Raw genomic sequence first — 17829 nt, forward strand, 5'->3', positions numbered from 1 at the left:
AACATGGGCCAGTGAAGCAACATCCTCCACAACTAGACTGAAGAACAAAAGGACAGCAACTTGTCTGTTCCCCTTCCCTGATTCCCAACGCTGTTCCCCTCCCCCAATTCCCCAATAAAATCTTTTTTAAAAATAAATAAATAAAATAAAATAAAAAGCAACTATCTTGTACAATTCAGATATGCCACTTCCTCAACAAAAATGAAAGTTTTTCTGGGCAGAAACGGAATCATGTACTTCTTTTGCAACTTCTTCCTTCCTCCTTCCTCGCCTTGGGCCCAAAGCGGTGCTAGCCCCTCAGAGCTAGGGTCACTGGCTCTCAGCATGTCTGGTGCACATCCACAGCCAGGGATGCAATGGCGAAGGCAGGGCATATGAAGTCAGTCCAATAAGCGATATGGGAGAAGGCCACGCTCCTGCCTGGCCGGCCGAGAGCACAGAAGCAAACAGATTCAAAAGCAGTGTCTGCTGTTTTGATGGGAGTGATTTTAATGATACAATTAAATGACCTCTGATGGCACAACAGTGATACCTGGGTTACTCCTAAACAAGTACAGCTTTGTTTGTTTTAGCTGATGAATACCTTTCTCAGGGAAGTATGGTCAAACCCAATTAAGGTAGAAAAGTAATCCAACAGATAGTCCTTGGAAAATCAGATAGCTCCTAGAAAAGAAAACAAAAATAAAAGCAGAAATACCTTTCTGCATCACAGTAGGATCTAAAAATATTTCTGTAGGAACCAGAGATGTGAGCCTAGCACTTATTAACTGTGACATGACCCAGTGTGACCAAAAGTAATCCCATGGTCTCAATTCCTTTTGGTTCAATGTCCTATAAAATTCAGTGAATTAGTTCAAATGGCCCATTCCAGCCTAGATCAGAAGGGCAAATTGATGGCAAATTATCTGCAAAACAGCAGAGAAGATGTACTGCTTTGTTTTGTTGAAAAGGACATTGAAAAAAGAGCAGATCAGAGATGTCAGAGCCAGGGAAGAAAACCCTCCCCCAGCAGATCACACTGGTGGGCTGAATACCACCTGAAGACAGAGGGCAACTGGTCACCACCCAGCGACAGACACGTGAGTGCAGCGTTGTATTTGCTGCTAGGAAGAGCTGATAAGGCCATTCCATCAGGCACCCAATGTGTAATATTTTAAAACATTTGAATACAAGTTTCTGCATCACAGCCCCAAGATACCAAAGCTCTACTGACAAAATTTGCCGTGCAGACCTGAACACTATTGATAATGGCTGTACTGAAGCAATGGGCTGGCCTACCAAACAAAAACAGAAAAGCACAAGACCAAAACGCTTTTAAGTTATTATTTAAGGTCTCCTTTAAATTATTTTCTGTAATTATTGAGCCAGCAGTCCATTGTTATTAATTCATATTCAACCTATTTAAGCGGTACCAGCAATGCAGGCTGAAAACAAATGCCTCGGTAATTCCCTAATTTTTGAGTGTTATTTTCTTGTCAGTTAAATTTAAAGCAACCCATTTGTGACCACATTATACCAAGTTAATCTCATCTAAAGTGCTTCACAAACCCTAACAACTACACTAAGGTTTTATACTAATGAAGGCAATTTACATAAATGAAATTTATGTCAATGCATTTCATGACAAATTTTTTATTTTATAATGATTATAGTACTTATATGATAACATCTGTTGATATTCACAGTCTAAACCTGGCAAAGATTTAAAACCCACAACATTTTCCATGCATCATGTACATTATCTGTGAAAAGCAATAAAAAAAAGCAATGAATGCATTAATCATACCAATATCATCTGCAAAGCATAAATCTAAAATACCTTTCACGTCAGCTCAAACTGCTTTTTATTTTTTACACACCTGATTTTATGCCATCTGTAAAAGGGCAAGACAAAGACTATTGAGGAAATTATATTTCTTGGCTGTTTGACTTTTACAAAATACTCAGGCTAAGTTCCGTAAACAGAAGATTTACTCTACGACTAAGAAAAAACGATGCAGTCAAAAGTCCATTTTTATTAAAGGGCGGTGTAATTACCACAGCTTTTTCACACTGCCGTGTGCTGTCATATTTGCATTTTTGACACCTGTTTTACATTTCCCCTCGTCTATCTCTTGCATGTGTTTTTACAAATACACATCAGGTCTAAGCCTATTGTATAACATAAACAGCAGACGCAGGACTCCAAATGATAGTGTTTTGGACTCTAACGTCCCTGCCCTGGTGGACACCGACACTGATGTCCCAGCCACCACCTGACAAGATCAGCATGGGCCTGCCTGGGGCTCCCTGGAACTCACTCGAAAGTGAACACCAGCATGAATACACCACCCAGATATTTTTTTTTTAAAGATTTTTATTGGGGAGGTATTTTTAATAGCTTCTCAAATCTTAGGTAAAGTTTGCTAAAATGTGAGTGTCTCTATTCTTCATGACAATGACAACTCGGGACACTTTCTTGGGTTTGTAGGTGGCTGCGGTTACCATGGGCACATGCTAAGTGCAAGCCCCTGTGTGTGATAACCATACAAGTTTTCACTTTCCCTGGATCCTGAACACACAGACATCAGCCTATCCTTTAAAAGCCAAATGACACTTTCTAATCTATACGATGCCTAAGCCTTGGGACCCTCCTCTCTGGGAGTGCTCCCCTACTCTCATCAGGCAGAGTGAGTATTCGCTTTCAAGAGTGTTCAGATGTGACATTTATATTATTGACTACTGATCCATAGCTCTGATTGCATCCAATTATGGCGCACAATGAACAAGAAAGCCTGAGGTGATTTCTTCACAGTAAGAGCTGTTGAGACCTCCACCCACGTCCTGCAGAGAGCTCTTAAGATCTTCATTGACAGTTGTCTTGCTTCTGGTGTCATCAAGCCTTTGACTTCACTAAGTGTTTCAAAACATTAACCATAGCCTACGATGACACACATTTATAAAGTAAGTCAGCAACAGTAATTTCCGACTGCTCTACGGCAGGAGCTCTGGGCACAGGACGAAAAACACTTTACAAACCCCAACCTCACACATAGTGCTGCCGCTACTAGATGTAGAGAACCACCCCACCACCATTACCATCACTACCGTGGACGAGGCCATTCAGAAAGCCCCTTCCCACTCCAGCTCCAAAAACCTTTTAATGGCAGCAGGTACAATAACCAAAATGTGACAAACGAGACCTGCAACAAATAACGCTTGGACCTTGCTCTGCAACAGATACTACACTCTGATAAGCTATCAGATCGAACCATATAAAACTGCCATTTCTGTAGGTCTGATTGAATCTAACAAAACCGAATGCCCTGCAGGCGGGTCCACCTAAGAAAGTACAGGCAGGATACCAGAGCTCCTCCAGGAAGGCAATGAACTACAGTGTTTTCTCACAAAACTCTGTCCCTTCTCCCGAATCAAAGGTGTCCTCCGTTCTCAACTGGAAACGCCTTATATCCTCCACCCAGAATTCTTCATTCACCCAAAAGGTACCACACCAGGTCAGGTGCCTGACCACCACTGCTTATCTATTCCTGATACTAAGCGTGTTTCCATGCTGAAAAAGGTGGCCCCAGTATCCAGGAGAATGGGGACAGCCTTCCCAGGGAGGTTGTGTTGACGCCTGGCCAGTCTGGGCTCCTGTCCTGGAGGGCTCCACCTGCTGGCATCTGGGATAGCTGTTTCCTGGGTTCCAGAGACTGCCCTTCCGCACCTACTTGTATAGCTTAAAATCTCTGATTCTGTAAGCTTCCTGCTTGTTCCCATACATGACAATGCATAACAACATTTATCTTTATCGGACACTCACATTTCTAACTGACATTTTGTTCTTTCAAATGCAAATGCCCTGCTGAAGCCACACACGTAAGAATAACTTTATATGTCACTTAGAGACCTCTCCCTCCTTATGTCCACACGCAAAGAAAAAAGCAAAACAAACGCCAACCCCACCCTGAGTCCAAGCACTCCATGTATGGAAACTACCTGCCTTAAGTCCTGGCACTGCCGTGCTGTGACAGCTCACAGTCTCACCGTCACCATCGCACCACCCACCCACCCAGGATGTCCTGCAGGTACACTGCCACCAAGGACAGACAGTGGGCTAACAGCAGCTGAAACCTGTGGCCACTTCACCCACCTACACTATTAGCTCACATAGGAATTTTTACATTTATAATCTGGAAGAATTTGCACCCATCTGAGCTATCAAATGCATGTGGACTGTTTGAAACCAATCATATACTGGAATAAAACCTCAAAAAGAAAAAACGTTCAAATGCATTTTGCTGGCTATTTATTATTATAGCAAAACCTAGAATAACCCAAAGCTTTGAGAAATGGGTTTTTCACCCAGGGTCACTGAAAGTATTTCTAAAATGTGTGGTTCACTTTCTACAGAAATAAAAGCAATGAATTCTAAAGCAAACTTGTGATGCCATTTTATACACACAGCATGAGCAAACCATTTAAAAATGTTAACACCCGGGCCGGCTGAGTGGCACGGTGGTTAAGAGCTGGCTTGGGACGCCAGAGGGCCCCGGTTCGGATCCCATATATGAGGGCCAGTGACACTGCCCTCTACAGCTAAGATGCTGAACAACAGCTCAACCTGGAGCTGGGCTGCCATGAGTCACCAGCATGGCNCCCTGCATCCCAACCCTGTTCCTCTCCCACAATTCCCCAGGTCAGTAAATGACACTTCCAAACACCCAGTTCTGGGAGTCGTTCTTAACCTTCTTCCTTACAACCCATCACCTCTCCTTCCTAGAGAAACTTGGGTTTTCTCCTAATGTTTCCATTTTCTGTGGTTCCACTAGTTCCTGCCCATTTAACCTCCCAAATACAGCTCCAACCTGTATACCTCTCTGCCTCCCCTGTCACTGCCCCAGTCTACAATCTCCTGTGTGCTTACCCTAGGGATAATGGCTCACCTGGATGAATGCAGTAGGCTCCGTACTATTCTCCCCATGAGACTTTTGCCTCCTCTGCACCTCCTGAGTCCTCTGATTGGTCTTTTCAAGAAAATGCATCAGCCCTTCATCGCCTCCTTCTACTAGGCAGTCTTTTTTGGGGGAGCTGGGGAGCTTTGAAAGTCTAGCGACTGCCTGCCCACTTCTCATAACACAACTTGCTCACCCTTTCTGCCTCTTTCCACCATCTTTCCGTGCCACCATAACGGCACACATGAATGTCCTGGCTGATGCTCTCAACAGCACCAACAATGCCGAAAGGAAAGGCAAACGCCTCTCCTTTTCAGACCATGCTCCAAAGTTACTGTCTGGTTTCTCACTGTGATGATGGTTACACTGACAAATTTGAAATCATGGGCAATCACACAGCTGGGAAAAGTGTTGTGAACCTCAAGGGCAGGTTAAACAAGTGTGGAGCGATCAGCCTCAGATTTCATGTATAACTCGAAGATCTAGAAAAAAGGCAGAATAACTTGCTCCCATCCCTTGTACTGACAACTTCAGCTGGCATCATGGACCAGGAAGAAGCAAGGCAAAAACACACAGGACGGAAAATCCTGAGATTCTTTTCCTACGGATGTAATACATACATGCAAATAAAATGCCTGAACGGGCAAAAAGAAAAAAAAAATGCATCAGCTTATCACTTCCTTAGAGAGGCCTTCCCTGACCACTCTCCTCAAAGTGAATTTGGTCATCCCTATCACAGCACTTTTCTGTTGGAGAGGAAGTATCCATGCTGGAAAGGTAGAGATGGCCTGCAGTCAAATCCCGACTCCACTGCTTAGGAGCTGTGGGGCTTTGGGCAAGTCACTTAATCTGAACCTCAGTTTCCTCATCTGTAAAATGAAGGAAATATCATCTACTTCACAGGATTTCATGAGGATTAAATGAATAAATATATGTAGAGTCCTTACAATATGCCCAGTCCACAGTTTGAATGTTCATGAAACATTAGCAATTAGGACTTTCCTTCATGGCACTTATCATAATTTGCAATTACTGTATTTTGCCATATATAATGTGCACTTTTTTGCCCAAATTTGTGAGGGAAAAATAAGGATGCGCATTATGCATAGGTAGTGCCAAAAACATGGGTGCACATTATACACGGGGGCACATCACACATGGCAAAATACGGTATATATTCATTGTTTTCTTTGTTTAGGCTCTCCCTCCACTACTATACTGCAAGCTCCATAAAAACAGGGCAATATCTGATTTGCTCACACTGCACCCCCAATGAATAACACAGCTCCTAGCCTACAGTACATGTGCAATAATTGTTTAGTAATATGACAGATGGGGGTAGGACAGGTGGGATGCAGCATAGGAAGGTAAAGAACAGCTTGCATGAAGTAGAAGAGAATTGAACTGAGATGCTGGGGGTCTGGGCCCCAGCTTGAGCATGGCCACTAATGTTTTGTGCTCTCTCTGTCTGAGCCTCAGTTACCCCACTTCTTCAGCAAGGGGAAGGACTAGGTGACCTCTCAGGTATCTTATAGTTCTAGTCTCTAACAGAGTAAAGAGGCCTCTTATAGAGAAGTAGTGAGTGATAGGATTAGGGCCAGACTGTGGGCAGCTTTGAAAACCTCTGAGAAGATGATATAAGATATAATAAGAAGGAACTGGGATTTTCTGAGCAGAGACCAACTTGGTCACAACAAAGCAGCTTGCAGGCTGCTGGAGGCAGAGGTGAAAGGTGAAAGGCTGTCAGGTAGCTCCTACAGCAACTCTAGGTGGAGGGGAAGTGCACCCACAAGAAGCACAGTCTTGGTGAAAGACACTAAAGGAAGACAGACCAGCTCTTAGTGACTAATCACCAAGGTAATTTTTCAGTTTCAGGTCTGGGTGCTTGACAGGATGGTGATACTGCTGGATAAACAAGCAAGTTAGAGGAAAGAGAAAAACAACAGTTGGCTTTTGGATACTCTAAACCTGAGGCAACGCTAAACCCAGGGACAGAACACAAGGACTCCTGCTGCCAGTCTTCAGCCTAGCCCACTGAACCCATCTGAGGGCCCTTACCTCCCCAACACGTTACAAATCAGACGTGCCTTCTTCCTCCCTGTCCTTGACCTATGTTACCCGCTGACCCCTCCCTTAATTCCTTCCCTCAGAAAAACCTATCAGACTTTGTGGACCAACTCAAAACTCCCCTCTCTCCATGCAGCCATCCTGTACTACACCTCTTTCTGCTTATTACTACTTCACATATTAGTGCTTGGTTAACATGGCAATTTTAAAAAGCAACTATCTTGGGGCCGGCCAAGTGGCGCGTTGGTTAAGAGTTGGCTTGGGACGCCAGCTCTGAGCAGCAGGGCCCCGGTTCGGATCCCACATGAGGGCCAGTGATGCTGCCCTCTACAGCTAAGATGGTGAACAACAGCTCGACCTGGAGCTGGGCTGCCGTGAGTTGCCAGCAACAGTGCAGGCTGCAGTGGGGCGGCAGTGGGCTGCCGTGAGCTATCGTGAGTGACTGGCAGCCAGCGTGAGTGGCTAGCAGCTTCCGTGAACCGCGGTGAGTGGCTGTCCAATGGCCGGCAAGCGACTGCCTCACCCNTTTGGCTGGCGGGCACTGACAATGGTCATGACATCGGTTGCTATTACAAACCACTGTATGTGCAGAAGTCATAGAAGCCTGGCTAGAACACTGACTCCAGGACATAACCTCAGGGCTGGTTCTCTGACTATAGCTCCTGACATCAGCTCATTTTCTTGTCATCTGCCTCTTTTTCCTAAACGCTGAATGAAGCGGGGGGTGGGGGGGGAAAGTCTAGTTAATTAAATATACTGGTGAAAAATGTTACAATTAATCAAGGACGTCCTGGACAGCTTCCTTTCCCTCCCATTTCCGAAAGTCACCCCGGCACAAGGCTAGAGTGGGGCTGGACGACTGACTCATGGGCAGAGCCTGAGGCAGCACTACGCAAGTACTTTAAGCCACATGTTCAAGCCCAATAAATTAGCTCAGGCTTAAAGAAGTCAAGCTGTACACATGTAAGAATTTTAATAAGCTTGGAAAATGCTACCTAGAGCTTATGCACAAGCTTACTGTACCAATGGGATTCCCTGCCACCAGTCACAGAGTGCTAAGCCCCTGACAAGAGCTTCTGAGCGCATAGGGCAGCAGGGACGGGCAGTCGGCTTGGTCCCAGTTTCCTCGGGAGTTGGAGACTCACAGCAGAAGACTGGCAGGCAGAAGGATGGAGAGCAGAACAGGGCATGCAGTTCGGTGGAGCCAAAGGCATTTACTAGGAAAACATGTTGAAGCTTTCTTTGGTGGAAATCTGGTCCTCACACACCCTTCCAGAACTAGCAAACACTGTAATCAATGTCTGCATTTATCAAATGCCTGTTTGTACCCAGAACTGTGTTAGGTACAATAGAGAGTTATTGAAGCAAACATGGTCTCTGCCTTTTAGATGCTGACACCTAATATAAATAAAAACAGTAAATCTGTCCAGAGGATTACCAAACTAACTGAACAAACATGAAATAATTCAAAGCATTGACTTATATATATGCAATGGAGTAAGAACTGAAGGGTAAGTCATGGGAGATGACTCTCTAAACAGAGTGGGACCCTAAAGGAACAGTTAACTTAGTAAGGCTAACTCTCCACGGGGAGGTCAGCTTTTAAGAAAAGCTTCAAGGGCTGGCTACCGGGCTTGGGGAAAATGAGCCAATCAGAGAAGAGGGTGCAGCCTGGGAGATGATTTAGAGACAGAACTACAACTACAAGGAGAAAGAAAACTTGACAACCGTCCAAGAAAATTACGGGAAATCAGTCAAGCTGGTGTGTGTTTCTCAACTGTTTTTACTCATTCCCCCTTCTGTTAAACATTAAAAACTCACACTCTCTTATTGTGTTATTTAAAATTTGAAAGGAAACTAAATCTCCTAACCAACACCAAATTAAAGCAATAGTGGTTTCAGAATTTGATTTTCCCAATGACACAAACCACCCTCTTCCCCTTGAGCTGAGAACCACCCACTCAGTTGGGTGGTAGCAGCGTCAACAAGGATGGAGTGCTATCATTGGATCCTTAAGGAAGAGAGGATCTGGGCCCCTGGTCCACATGGGACCAGACAACCAGCAGTGTTAGAAAGAATTACAGCTTAAGGTGACAAAAACAGACCATGGCACTAGCAAGAATACGGAGTAATTACCTGATTAAAATTTTTGAAGAAGAACTCTTTGTAGATGGCATCTCTCTCAGTTAATTCCGACCATCCTGCTGCTTTAAGGTCAAGAATAACTTGTTTCCTCTCCTCTGCTGTCAACCAGTGGGCATCTGCTGACTACGAAAAAAACACATTTACTATCTGAAATGTAAAGGTTTAAACTCAAATAATCCTATAGTTCTACTCCTTATGTAGAGATGTAGAAAAAAAGTCTTAAGGACACCAAGTTCTAACCATCTTTGGTTCCTTTGTTCTCAAAATACAAAGTTCTCAAAACATTGACAAAAACAGGCTAGCTCTGTACAACATAAGCTGCCTCCATGGTATGATGTCTCACCACCCCTCAAGGCTGCCTCAACTTCACAACTCAGCTTCTCTTTTTTTTTTTTTTTTTAAAGATTTTTATTGGGGAATTGGGGGAATGGGAACAGTGCTGAGGAATTGGGGGAAGGGGAACAGACAAGTTGCTGTTGTTTTTGTTCTTCAATCTAGTTGTGGAGGATGTTGCTTCACTGGCCCAAGTTGGCACCATCATTGCGCTCTTCCCGGGCGAGGCAGATCAGTCGCCGGCTTCTGGACGGCCGCTCACTGCGGCTGCTGGCCGCTCACGCTGGCTGCTGGCTACACACGGTAGCCCATGGCAACCCACTGCCACAGGGACTGCAGCCTACGCCGTCGCCGGCGACTCATGGCAGCCCAGCTCCAGGTTGAGCTGTTGTTCAGCATCTTAGCTGTGGAGGGCAGTGTCACTGGCCCTCATATGTGGGATCTGAACCGGGGCCCTCTGGCATCCCAAGCGAGTTCTTAACCATCGCGCCACTCGGCTGGCCCCTCAGCTTCTCTTTATTACAGGTATAACTGAGATTAACCGTTAGCACTGGCCATCTTACCAACAACCATTACCAATGGCCAGCATTCCAGGACTTAGGAAAATGAGGTAAACATACCCACCCAAGAAAACCCTGGAAGTCCACTGGCAGGACCAGGATTAGAACTCAGGGCTCTAAACTCCTGGTCTGCTGCTCGTTATGTGGTCCCACACCGCCTTAGTGGCCTTCACTGCTTACTCACATGCGTATTAACTACCTGGGTTCACTATCCCCAGATCTGACGAAAACCAACCCTACACAGGAATAAACAAATGCATATTTACACAGGATTTTGTATAATAACTTCTGGGGGCCCACAGACCCTCTGGACTACAGGTATAAAGCCCTTCTTCGCCTTAGTGGAGTGAGATCACCAGTAAGACAAACTCCCTCCAGTGTGGCCAGAGCACTGCCCCATCCGAAGCACTTGTGCGCATTGTCCACCTTGCTCCTACACACCTGGTGATGAAATTCACAGACCTGGACTTCTGTTGGTGAACAGGCCCACACGTCTCATACTATTTGTTTTCTAACTAAAAAACTATACATCAGGCCAGAAAAAGATGAGAAGGGCACTCCAGTAGAAATCAGAAGAGCTTTAGTCTCATTCCTGCATAAGTGCCAACCAATACCTCCTATCTTGCCTATTTGCAGGGTTATTGCAGGCTCAGGTGAGAGAGGGACTGTCACCCAGACAGGCTGGGTTCCTCATCACAGGGCAACTAGGAGCCGAGCTGGACCCTCCATCATGAAACTGCAAGTCATTCCCCCTTCAGAAACCCTAAAACCTCTCACCACTGACACTCGCGTAATTAAGAGAGCAAAGCCAGTGAACTTATTTAAGAAAACGAATTCTATGAAGAATAAAAAAGGGTGCAAATGAACCAATTTTCTAGATTCTCTTCCTTGCTAGGTCAGCTACCCTTCTCCACAACAAAAAAACGAAACTATCTCTTAATTAGATAAAAACACTTACAGGCTTGTTATCAAAAAACATTTACTATGAAGAATCAACATATCTATTCAAGCATTTTAAAGTGACAGTTTCTAAACCTTTTCACACAAAGACCCTCTACCGGAAATAATTTAAAATTCTTATTAAACACTTAAATATTTTAAGTCAACTCGGAATATTTTGGAAAAAAAATGGAATTCTCAGTGTCCACACTGAGCAGCCGCAAAGTAAACTATCAACCACGTTGCAGGTAACGCAGCGCGATCTCTGAGCTGTTTTGTTGTCTGCCATCCACATCCCCAGTGAGGTCAATAGTTTGCACTCTGTCATCAGCACAAATGTCTCCATGCCCAGGGCTATGAAATTGAACCACTTCATCTACATAACACCGATGCCCCCCTTGGGGACATACCTTCTGCAGAACCCTTTATGGTGGGCTTAATTTTTTTTCTAGGGGAGTTGGGGGAGGGACAAGGAAAAGCATAGGATTTGAAGAGCACAAACTTGATTTAAGTCCTAGCTTTGTTGCTTTTAGCTGTGGGATGCTGAACAAATCACTTAGCCTCTCTGAATACTGGTATTCACATGTCTATAGTAGGAATATTACAATATCTACCTGCTGAGAGATTTTCCAAAGGCTTAAAGCGATCTTGAATGTGAAGGCACCCAACACAGGCCCTGGAATGTGGCAGCCACTCAAATCGCGTCTGTTTATTCATTCTTCCGGGAACACACTAATTTTACTTCATCACCAGCACCTTAGTTTGAGGTATGCCTGGAGACATGCCTAGGTGGCAGTCAGCACTCAACTTGTGTTCTCACCTTAACGGCCACGAAGCAGGGTGTTTATCTTCCTCCATCCCCAAGATATTTTTAACTTCTTGTATTTAAATTTTTCGAACTGCCAAATGGGCTCTATCTAACTAAGGAAGTTCGGAAAATGAAATTATGAGTTTAATGCAACATTTTCCCACTAGGTGGTGCTGCACGTTAAAACTTTCTCTCAAGTTAATTTACACCCAATACATTAGATTCTAGGAAACTAGAAATAAGCAGGAAAATTGAACGACGCCCCTCGGAAGAGGAAAGAAGAATCGATGTGTCACCAAAAAAAAATAATTTATTAACAATTCTTCCAAAAAATAACACCAAAACAAATGAGTTCATTTAACATTCGGTCACCCCGTTTACAGCGAGCGCGCTGTGACGGAGTCCCTGCTCCCACCGAGCTCACAACCTAGAGGACCGAACAGCACCTTTAGTCACTTCAAGTGACCCTAACCATCAAATATTTTTACAACTATTTTCATATTTTTTAAAAACAAAAGTCATTCTTGTTTGTTTTCAGGTTGGCAATTTCGTAGACTACCACAGGATGTTTAAGCCAAGAGAAAACTGCCGGGGCCACCCCTGTCTGACCAGCGCACCGGGCAGGTGCCCCGTGCCCAAACGTGGCTCCCCCAGGTCCGTGCCCGAAAGCCGGGCCCACCTTGGGGCCTGTCCGGGTCCCTCCCACCTCTCAGCCGACGCCACGGGGCCTCGCCCTCCTCCCGCACCGCGGGCCCACGGCACTCACCATGGCCGCGAGGCCCGGGGTACTGCCGCGCAGCGCCGCCAGCAAGCGCCGCGTCGCCCCCCGCACCCTCAGAGCCGCCGCCATGGCCGCCGGCCGCGGGCTGCCCAGCGCACTGCCTGCCCGCCGCCCACAAGCGCGGCCGCCTGTCTGCTGACAGCTCCCAGCTGCGGGCCAGGCCGCGCCACACAGCACGGCCCCGCCGCGCAGGCCCAGGTGCGGCCCGGCCCCGGAAGGTCCCCAGGAGCGCACTGCCAACTCCGCTGGCAGCGGGCGGACGCGGCGCGCCAGGCCCCCGCAGGCCCCCGCGCTCTCGGATCCCGCTGTGCGGCCCGACCGCGTCTTCCCTGCCCGGGTGCCGGGATTCGCGCCGGTGCGGGGGAGGCGGGTGGCTGGCGCGGCGCTGGGCCTAGGCTTGACCTCCGGTTCTGCTCCTCGACGACCGGCTTCGGGTCGCCGCACACTCGCGAACGGTCTGACCGTGTTGGGTTTCCTCCTGGGCGGTGAGGCGAACAGCAGGCGCCGGCGGGAGGTGTCCGGGCTGGGGCAGAAGAGACCAGCTGCGGGTGGGTGCTCGCGAGGGGCAGTGAACCATAGGGATTCAGGGCAGGGAGCTAGGTTCGAATTTAAGCTCTGCTTTGTAGTTCCTTATTTGTCAAGGCTCTGACAAGCTGACTCATCTGTATTTGCCTAGATAAAATAATCTAGAAAACCAGTTTATAGTGCTGTCTAAACAGTCCCGCACGCGAAACACGTAGGCATTCTGGAGATATTAGACATATTGACAGATTTACAATAGATTTTCTCCATTTTTTTTTTGGAGAAGTGCAGTATTTCTTTTATATGTGTGTATATTTATTCATGTTTTATTCTCATCATTTTTTTGCCTTTTCTCTTTTTTGAGAGTAATTCACGTAATAAAATTCACCCTTTCAAGTGTGCAATGCAGTGGTTTGTAGTGTATTCGCTTGTATCTTTATTTTACTAAGTATGTAAATGAAGAATATAAGGAATTTTGCAGATATAGCAATACACTCGAGAATTTGTTTTTAAAGGGTGAGTCCATTTAAATTCAACTTAGCAGTTAGTTTTCCCATATGGACTTGTTAAAAATAAAGCCTTTTGCCTCAAAAATAGCCTAAAATTCAGCCTTACGGCCCAACCCACCTTCTTGACTTTTGCCCACTCACTTCATGAAAACTCAGGGGAGGCATCTCGCTGGAGACCCTAACCAAAAGGCACTGGTCTCAAGGCATTTATCTAAAACACTCTGGTTTCTTTGCATGATGCCTCAGGTGGGGAGAAACTAGGAGTGGAATTAAAAGTTGTATTTCCCATATTTACCTTGGGTATTTATGATGATAAAAAGTGCTCTACAAACTTGCTCATTAAAATAACTGAAATATGAACTGATAGGTGTGAAGTAACAAGTTAGAGGCCTGTGATATCATGATTTATAATATATATTTGGTCTTCCCTAAGTGTTGAGAATGCTAAAGGCATCTTTATTATGAGTTTTTGAAAAGCACCTAAGGATGACGGTGGGTAGCCATCGAGTCAACCACGTGATTAGAGGGTTGGAACTTTCAGTCTCGCCCCCTGACCTCTGCAGAGGGAAGAGGGGCTGGAGGTTGAATCAATTGCCAGTAACTTAGTCAATCATGACTATGTAATGAAGCCTCCATAAAAACCCCAAGGACAGACGGCTCATCACCTTATCTGGAGTTTCCACGCTAGGGAACCAGAACGCGTCCGTGTGCCACCATATGGGGCCCCAAAGTCCATGAGGACAGAAGCTCCACTGTTCGGGACCTCACCCTATCTGTCTCTTCATTTGGCTGTTGATTCGTATCCTTTAATAATCATTTGTAATAAGCTTTCCTGAACTCCGTAATCCGTTCTAGGAAACTAATTGAACCCAACACGGGGGTCATGAGAACCTCTGATTATATAGCCAGTCTGTCAGAAGAACAGGTAACAACCTGGGCTTGTGATGGGAATCTGAAGTGTGTGTGGTAGGGAGGAGGGGGGAAGCCTTGTAGTACTGAGCCCATAACCTGAGCCTGGTGCTATCTCTGGATAAAGTGTCAGAATTGAGTTGAATTCTTGGATACCTTGCTGGTGTGAGTGAATTGTTTCTTGGTGAGGGAAACCCCAGCATCACTATGTCAGAAATCACGTCTGGGAACCCCTTCCAAGTCCCCTCCTCATTTTCAGTAAGTTTACTTTATAATCATTTTCCTTTTTAAAAGCATACTGTGTGAGGCCGGCNCTACCACTGCCAGGAGCACATGGAGCACAGTGCGCAGCCCCAAACTCCTGCCAAGGGCAGGGTTGCAGAAGGGAGGCGTGGTCTTCCCAAGCTGTGCACGTGCACATGGAAATGCCTGCTCCCAACAGAAGATTTAGGCCCACAGGGCTATAGTGGACATCCTCACATATCCATTTTGCATGCATGCAGGACTATATCTAGAAGATAAATTTCTAGGTTGGGACAATGGATCTGTGAATTTTAAAAGTTGACAGACGTGGTGCAATTGCCCTCCAAAAAGATTATATGAAACGACACTCCCACCGCTTTATTCTCCGTCTCCACATAACAGCCGCACTTCCCTCCTCACCAGCTTAGACTCCATGGTCCCATGTTTTTCTCTCTCTCTTGCCCCTCGGTTCCTGCATTGCACTCATTTAGCAAAAGTTCTGCCCTTGTTAAGTCCAACTCTGCACCTACTCCAAGCCTGTGCCCAACAGCTGAACGTGGCTGGACAAAACACACAAAATCTTCACTTTAAATGTGCGACCACACAATTCTAGTAATACTGAGGACTACCCAGCAATTGCCCACATTCCCGTTAGTTCAGTGTCACAGTCCAGTGACTATTCCACTCCTTTCTCCTGTCTTCCCAGATCTCCAACACCCCTCCCTCTCACCCCTGCTCATTCTCAATGGATGACCTCACCAAAAAAGTAGGAACAATCAGAAGAGAATTATCTCTTCTCCCAGGACAAATGTAGCAACCTGCCGGCATCTACACACATACACTCTGCCTTCTTTCTTATTCCAATGCACGTACCAGGCCCACCTGCCCATTCCTTCCTGTCCTCCCTTGCTGACTGAGGACTGTGCTCTCACAATTATCCCCACTGGCACTCTCAAACTGGTATCCAGCCTGCACTCCAACATCATCTATCCAACTGCTGACCCAATAGCCACTTGAATGTCTAATAAGTATATCAAACCTGACATGTACAAGACAGGATTCTTACTTAATTCCCTCCCCTGCCCTTCACGCTGTCTTCCCCAGACCAGTAAATGTCACCAATGGTACCACCATTCATCCTATAGCTTGAATTAAAACCTTGGGATCACCCTTGGCCCTCCCCGTCACATCCACTCTAACAGCAAGTCTTGATTATCCTGTCTTCAAAATACATGACGAATCCCACATGTCTGTCCACTCCACTGCTATCTCCATAGTCTCCCATCATCCCTTGCCTAGCCTACTGCATCGGCAACCCGTACAGTCTGTCTGCTTCCACGCTTGCCCTCCTACTGTCTATTCTCGGCAGAACAAGCCAGAGTGGTCTTTTTAGACCATAAACCAAATCATGGAACTGCTCTGCTTGAAATGCTCCAATAGCTTTCCTTCACGGAATAAAATCCAAACTCCTCATCATGTGGACAAGGCTCCAGGGCTTGCTTCAGCCTCATCTCCTACCAGTCTCGTCTCCTTTCTGGCCACTCCAGAAGAGTGGCTTTCTGGCTCTTCCTCGATCACGCTAAGATCACTCCTGCTTCAGGAAGTTTGTAGTTGCTCTTCTCTCCATCTGCACTGCTCTTCCTTGGGTTTTCACATGTTGAGCTCCTTCACATTATTCGGGCCACAGATGTCCCCCCCACCCAGAGGGGTCTTTTCAGACCAGTCCATCTTTCTCACCCCTCCATCACTCTCCATTCCAATATCCTACTTTACTCTTCTTCTTGGCACTTATCACTACCTGCAATCATGCTATCTATTCATTTATGTATTGTCTATCTTCCCCAACTAGAATGGGAGCTACATACATGAGCTTATAGCCTGGCACAGAGAAAATGCTTAATAAATATTTGTTGAGTTAGTGAATGCTACTTTTACAATAAAAGTTAAACTAATTTTTAAAAAATTTAACTGCATGTACCACTGCCACATTGTGAACAAACTATACCTATGAGGAAAGAACAGATCAGAATAGAAAAAACGATGGAAGTATTTACAATGGGAATTTTTTATTTACACCAACCTACTGTAATGTTTTATGTTATTGTTTTATAATTTTAAAAAATAGACTTTGTCCTAAATAAAAGATAAGTAAGGCTCTGTCAGTGCCATAGGATCACCACTTTAAGCATCAATTGTGAGAAACAGAAAAGCAGCCCTGACACCTGAGTGCTGACATAGACCTTGGTGTTGCTAGGAGCTGGCCTGGCACTCATACCTAAGCCTTGGTGTTGAACATAAACATCAATGTTAGACAATGCTGTTCTGTGGGGTTTGCACCCACCTCTCCTGGAGGCCACCAGGACCCAGCACACCCCCTCGGAGAAAGCTGCAGGAGGTCCAGATGGGGCCTTGGGCCAATGTCATCACCAACCTTTACCTTTACCTGATCAACTCCTGTGCTGCGTTTAAGGTGACCAGGTGGCCTCTAGGAAATTAACACAAAAATAGTACTAATCTGTAGTGATATCTGAATGCAGACAAACCATGAACAAAATACCAAACACCCCCTCTCCCGGATAATGAGTGATGTATTGCTTTTTACCAATTTCCGCTTTAGTCTGTTCTCCCTATAGGTAAGATTTATTAAAATACTGAATTATATGTACACCTGAAACTAATATAACTATTATAGTATTGTATACCAGCTATGCTTAAATAAAATCTTTTTTAAAAAAAGGACTTCTTCGGCCGGCCGAGTGGTGCATTGGTTAGGAGTTAGCTTGGGACACCAGCTCTGAGCAGCAGGGCCCTGGTTTGGATCCCACATATGAGGGCCAGTGATGCTGCGCTCTCTGCACAGCTCAACCTAGAACTGGGCTGCGTGAGTCACCGGCAACGGCGTAGGCTGCAGTGGGGCTGGCTGGCAGCTGGCGTGAGTTTTTGTGAGCTGCCATGAGCCGCCATGAGTGGCTATCCAATGGCCAGCGACCGATCTGCCTCACCCGGGAAGAGCGCAATGATAATACCAACATGGGCCAGTGAAGTGACGTCCTCCACAACTAGACTGAAGAACAAAAGG

At 45.8% G+C, this 17829-nt stretch overlaps 1 protein-coding gene and 1 pseudogene across 2 annotated transcripts in view; one reads left to right on the forward strand and one right to left on the reverse strand.

The window, feature by feature from the left end:
* Positions 1-13173, reverse strand: part of PCBD2 (pterin-4 alpha-carbinolamine dehydratase 2) — a 47337-nt gene extending 34164 nt beyond the window's left edge. The window contains exons 1-2 of one of the 2 annotated variants that reach the window (XM_019642148.1): positions 12553-13173; positions 9138-9269 (exon numbers count right to left, since the gene is read on the reverse strand). In XM_019642148.1, the coding sequence (XP_019497693.1) occupies positions 9138-9269; positions 12553-12636 (216 nt within the window). In that variant the 5' untranslated portion in view covers positions 12637-13173. The remainder of the gene's footprint in view (positions 1-9137; positions 9270-12552) is intronic. The other variant, XM_019642150.1, reaches the window with a different exon arrangement.
* On the forward strand, positions 5065-6964 carry LOC109382560 (40S ribosomal protein S15a pseudogene; annotated as a pseudogene).
* Positions 13174-17829: the final 4656 nt, after the last annotated feature.

This window comes from Hipposideros armiger, unplaced genomic scaffold (genome assembly GCF_001890085.2).
Source record: "Hipposideros armiger isolate ML-2016 unplaced genomic scaffold, ASM189008v1 scaffold_66, whole genome shotgun sequence".
NCBI lineage: Eukaryota > Metazoa > Chordata > Mammalia > Chiroptera > Hipposideridae > Hipposideros > Hipposideros armiger.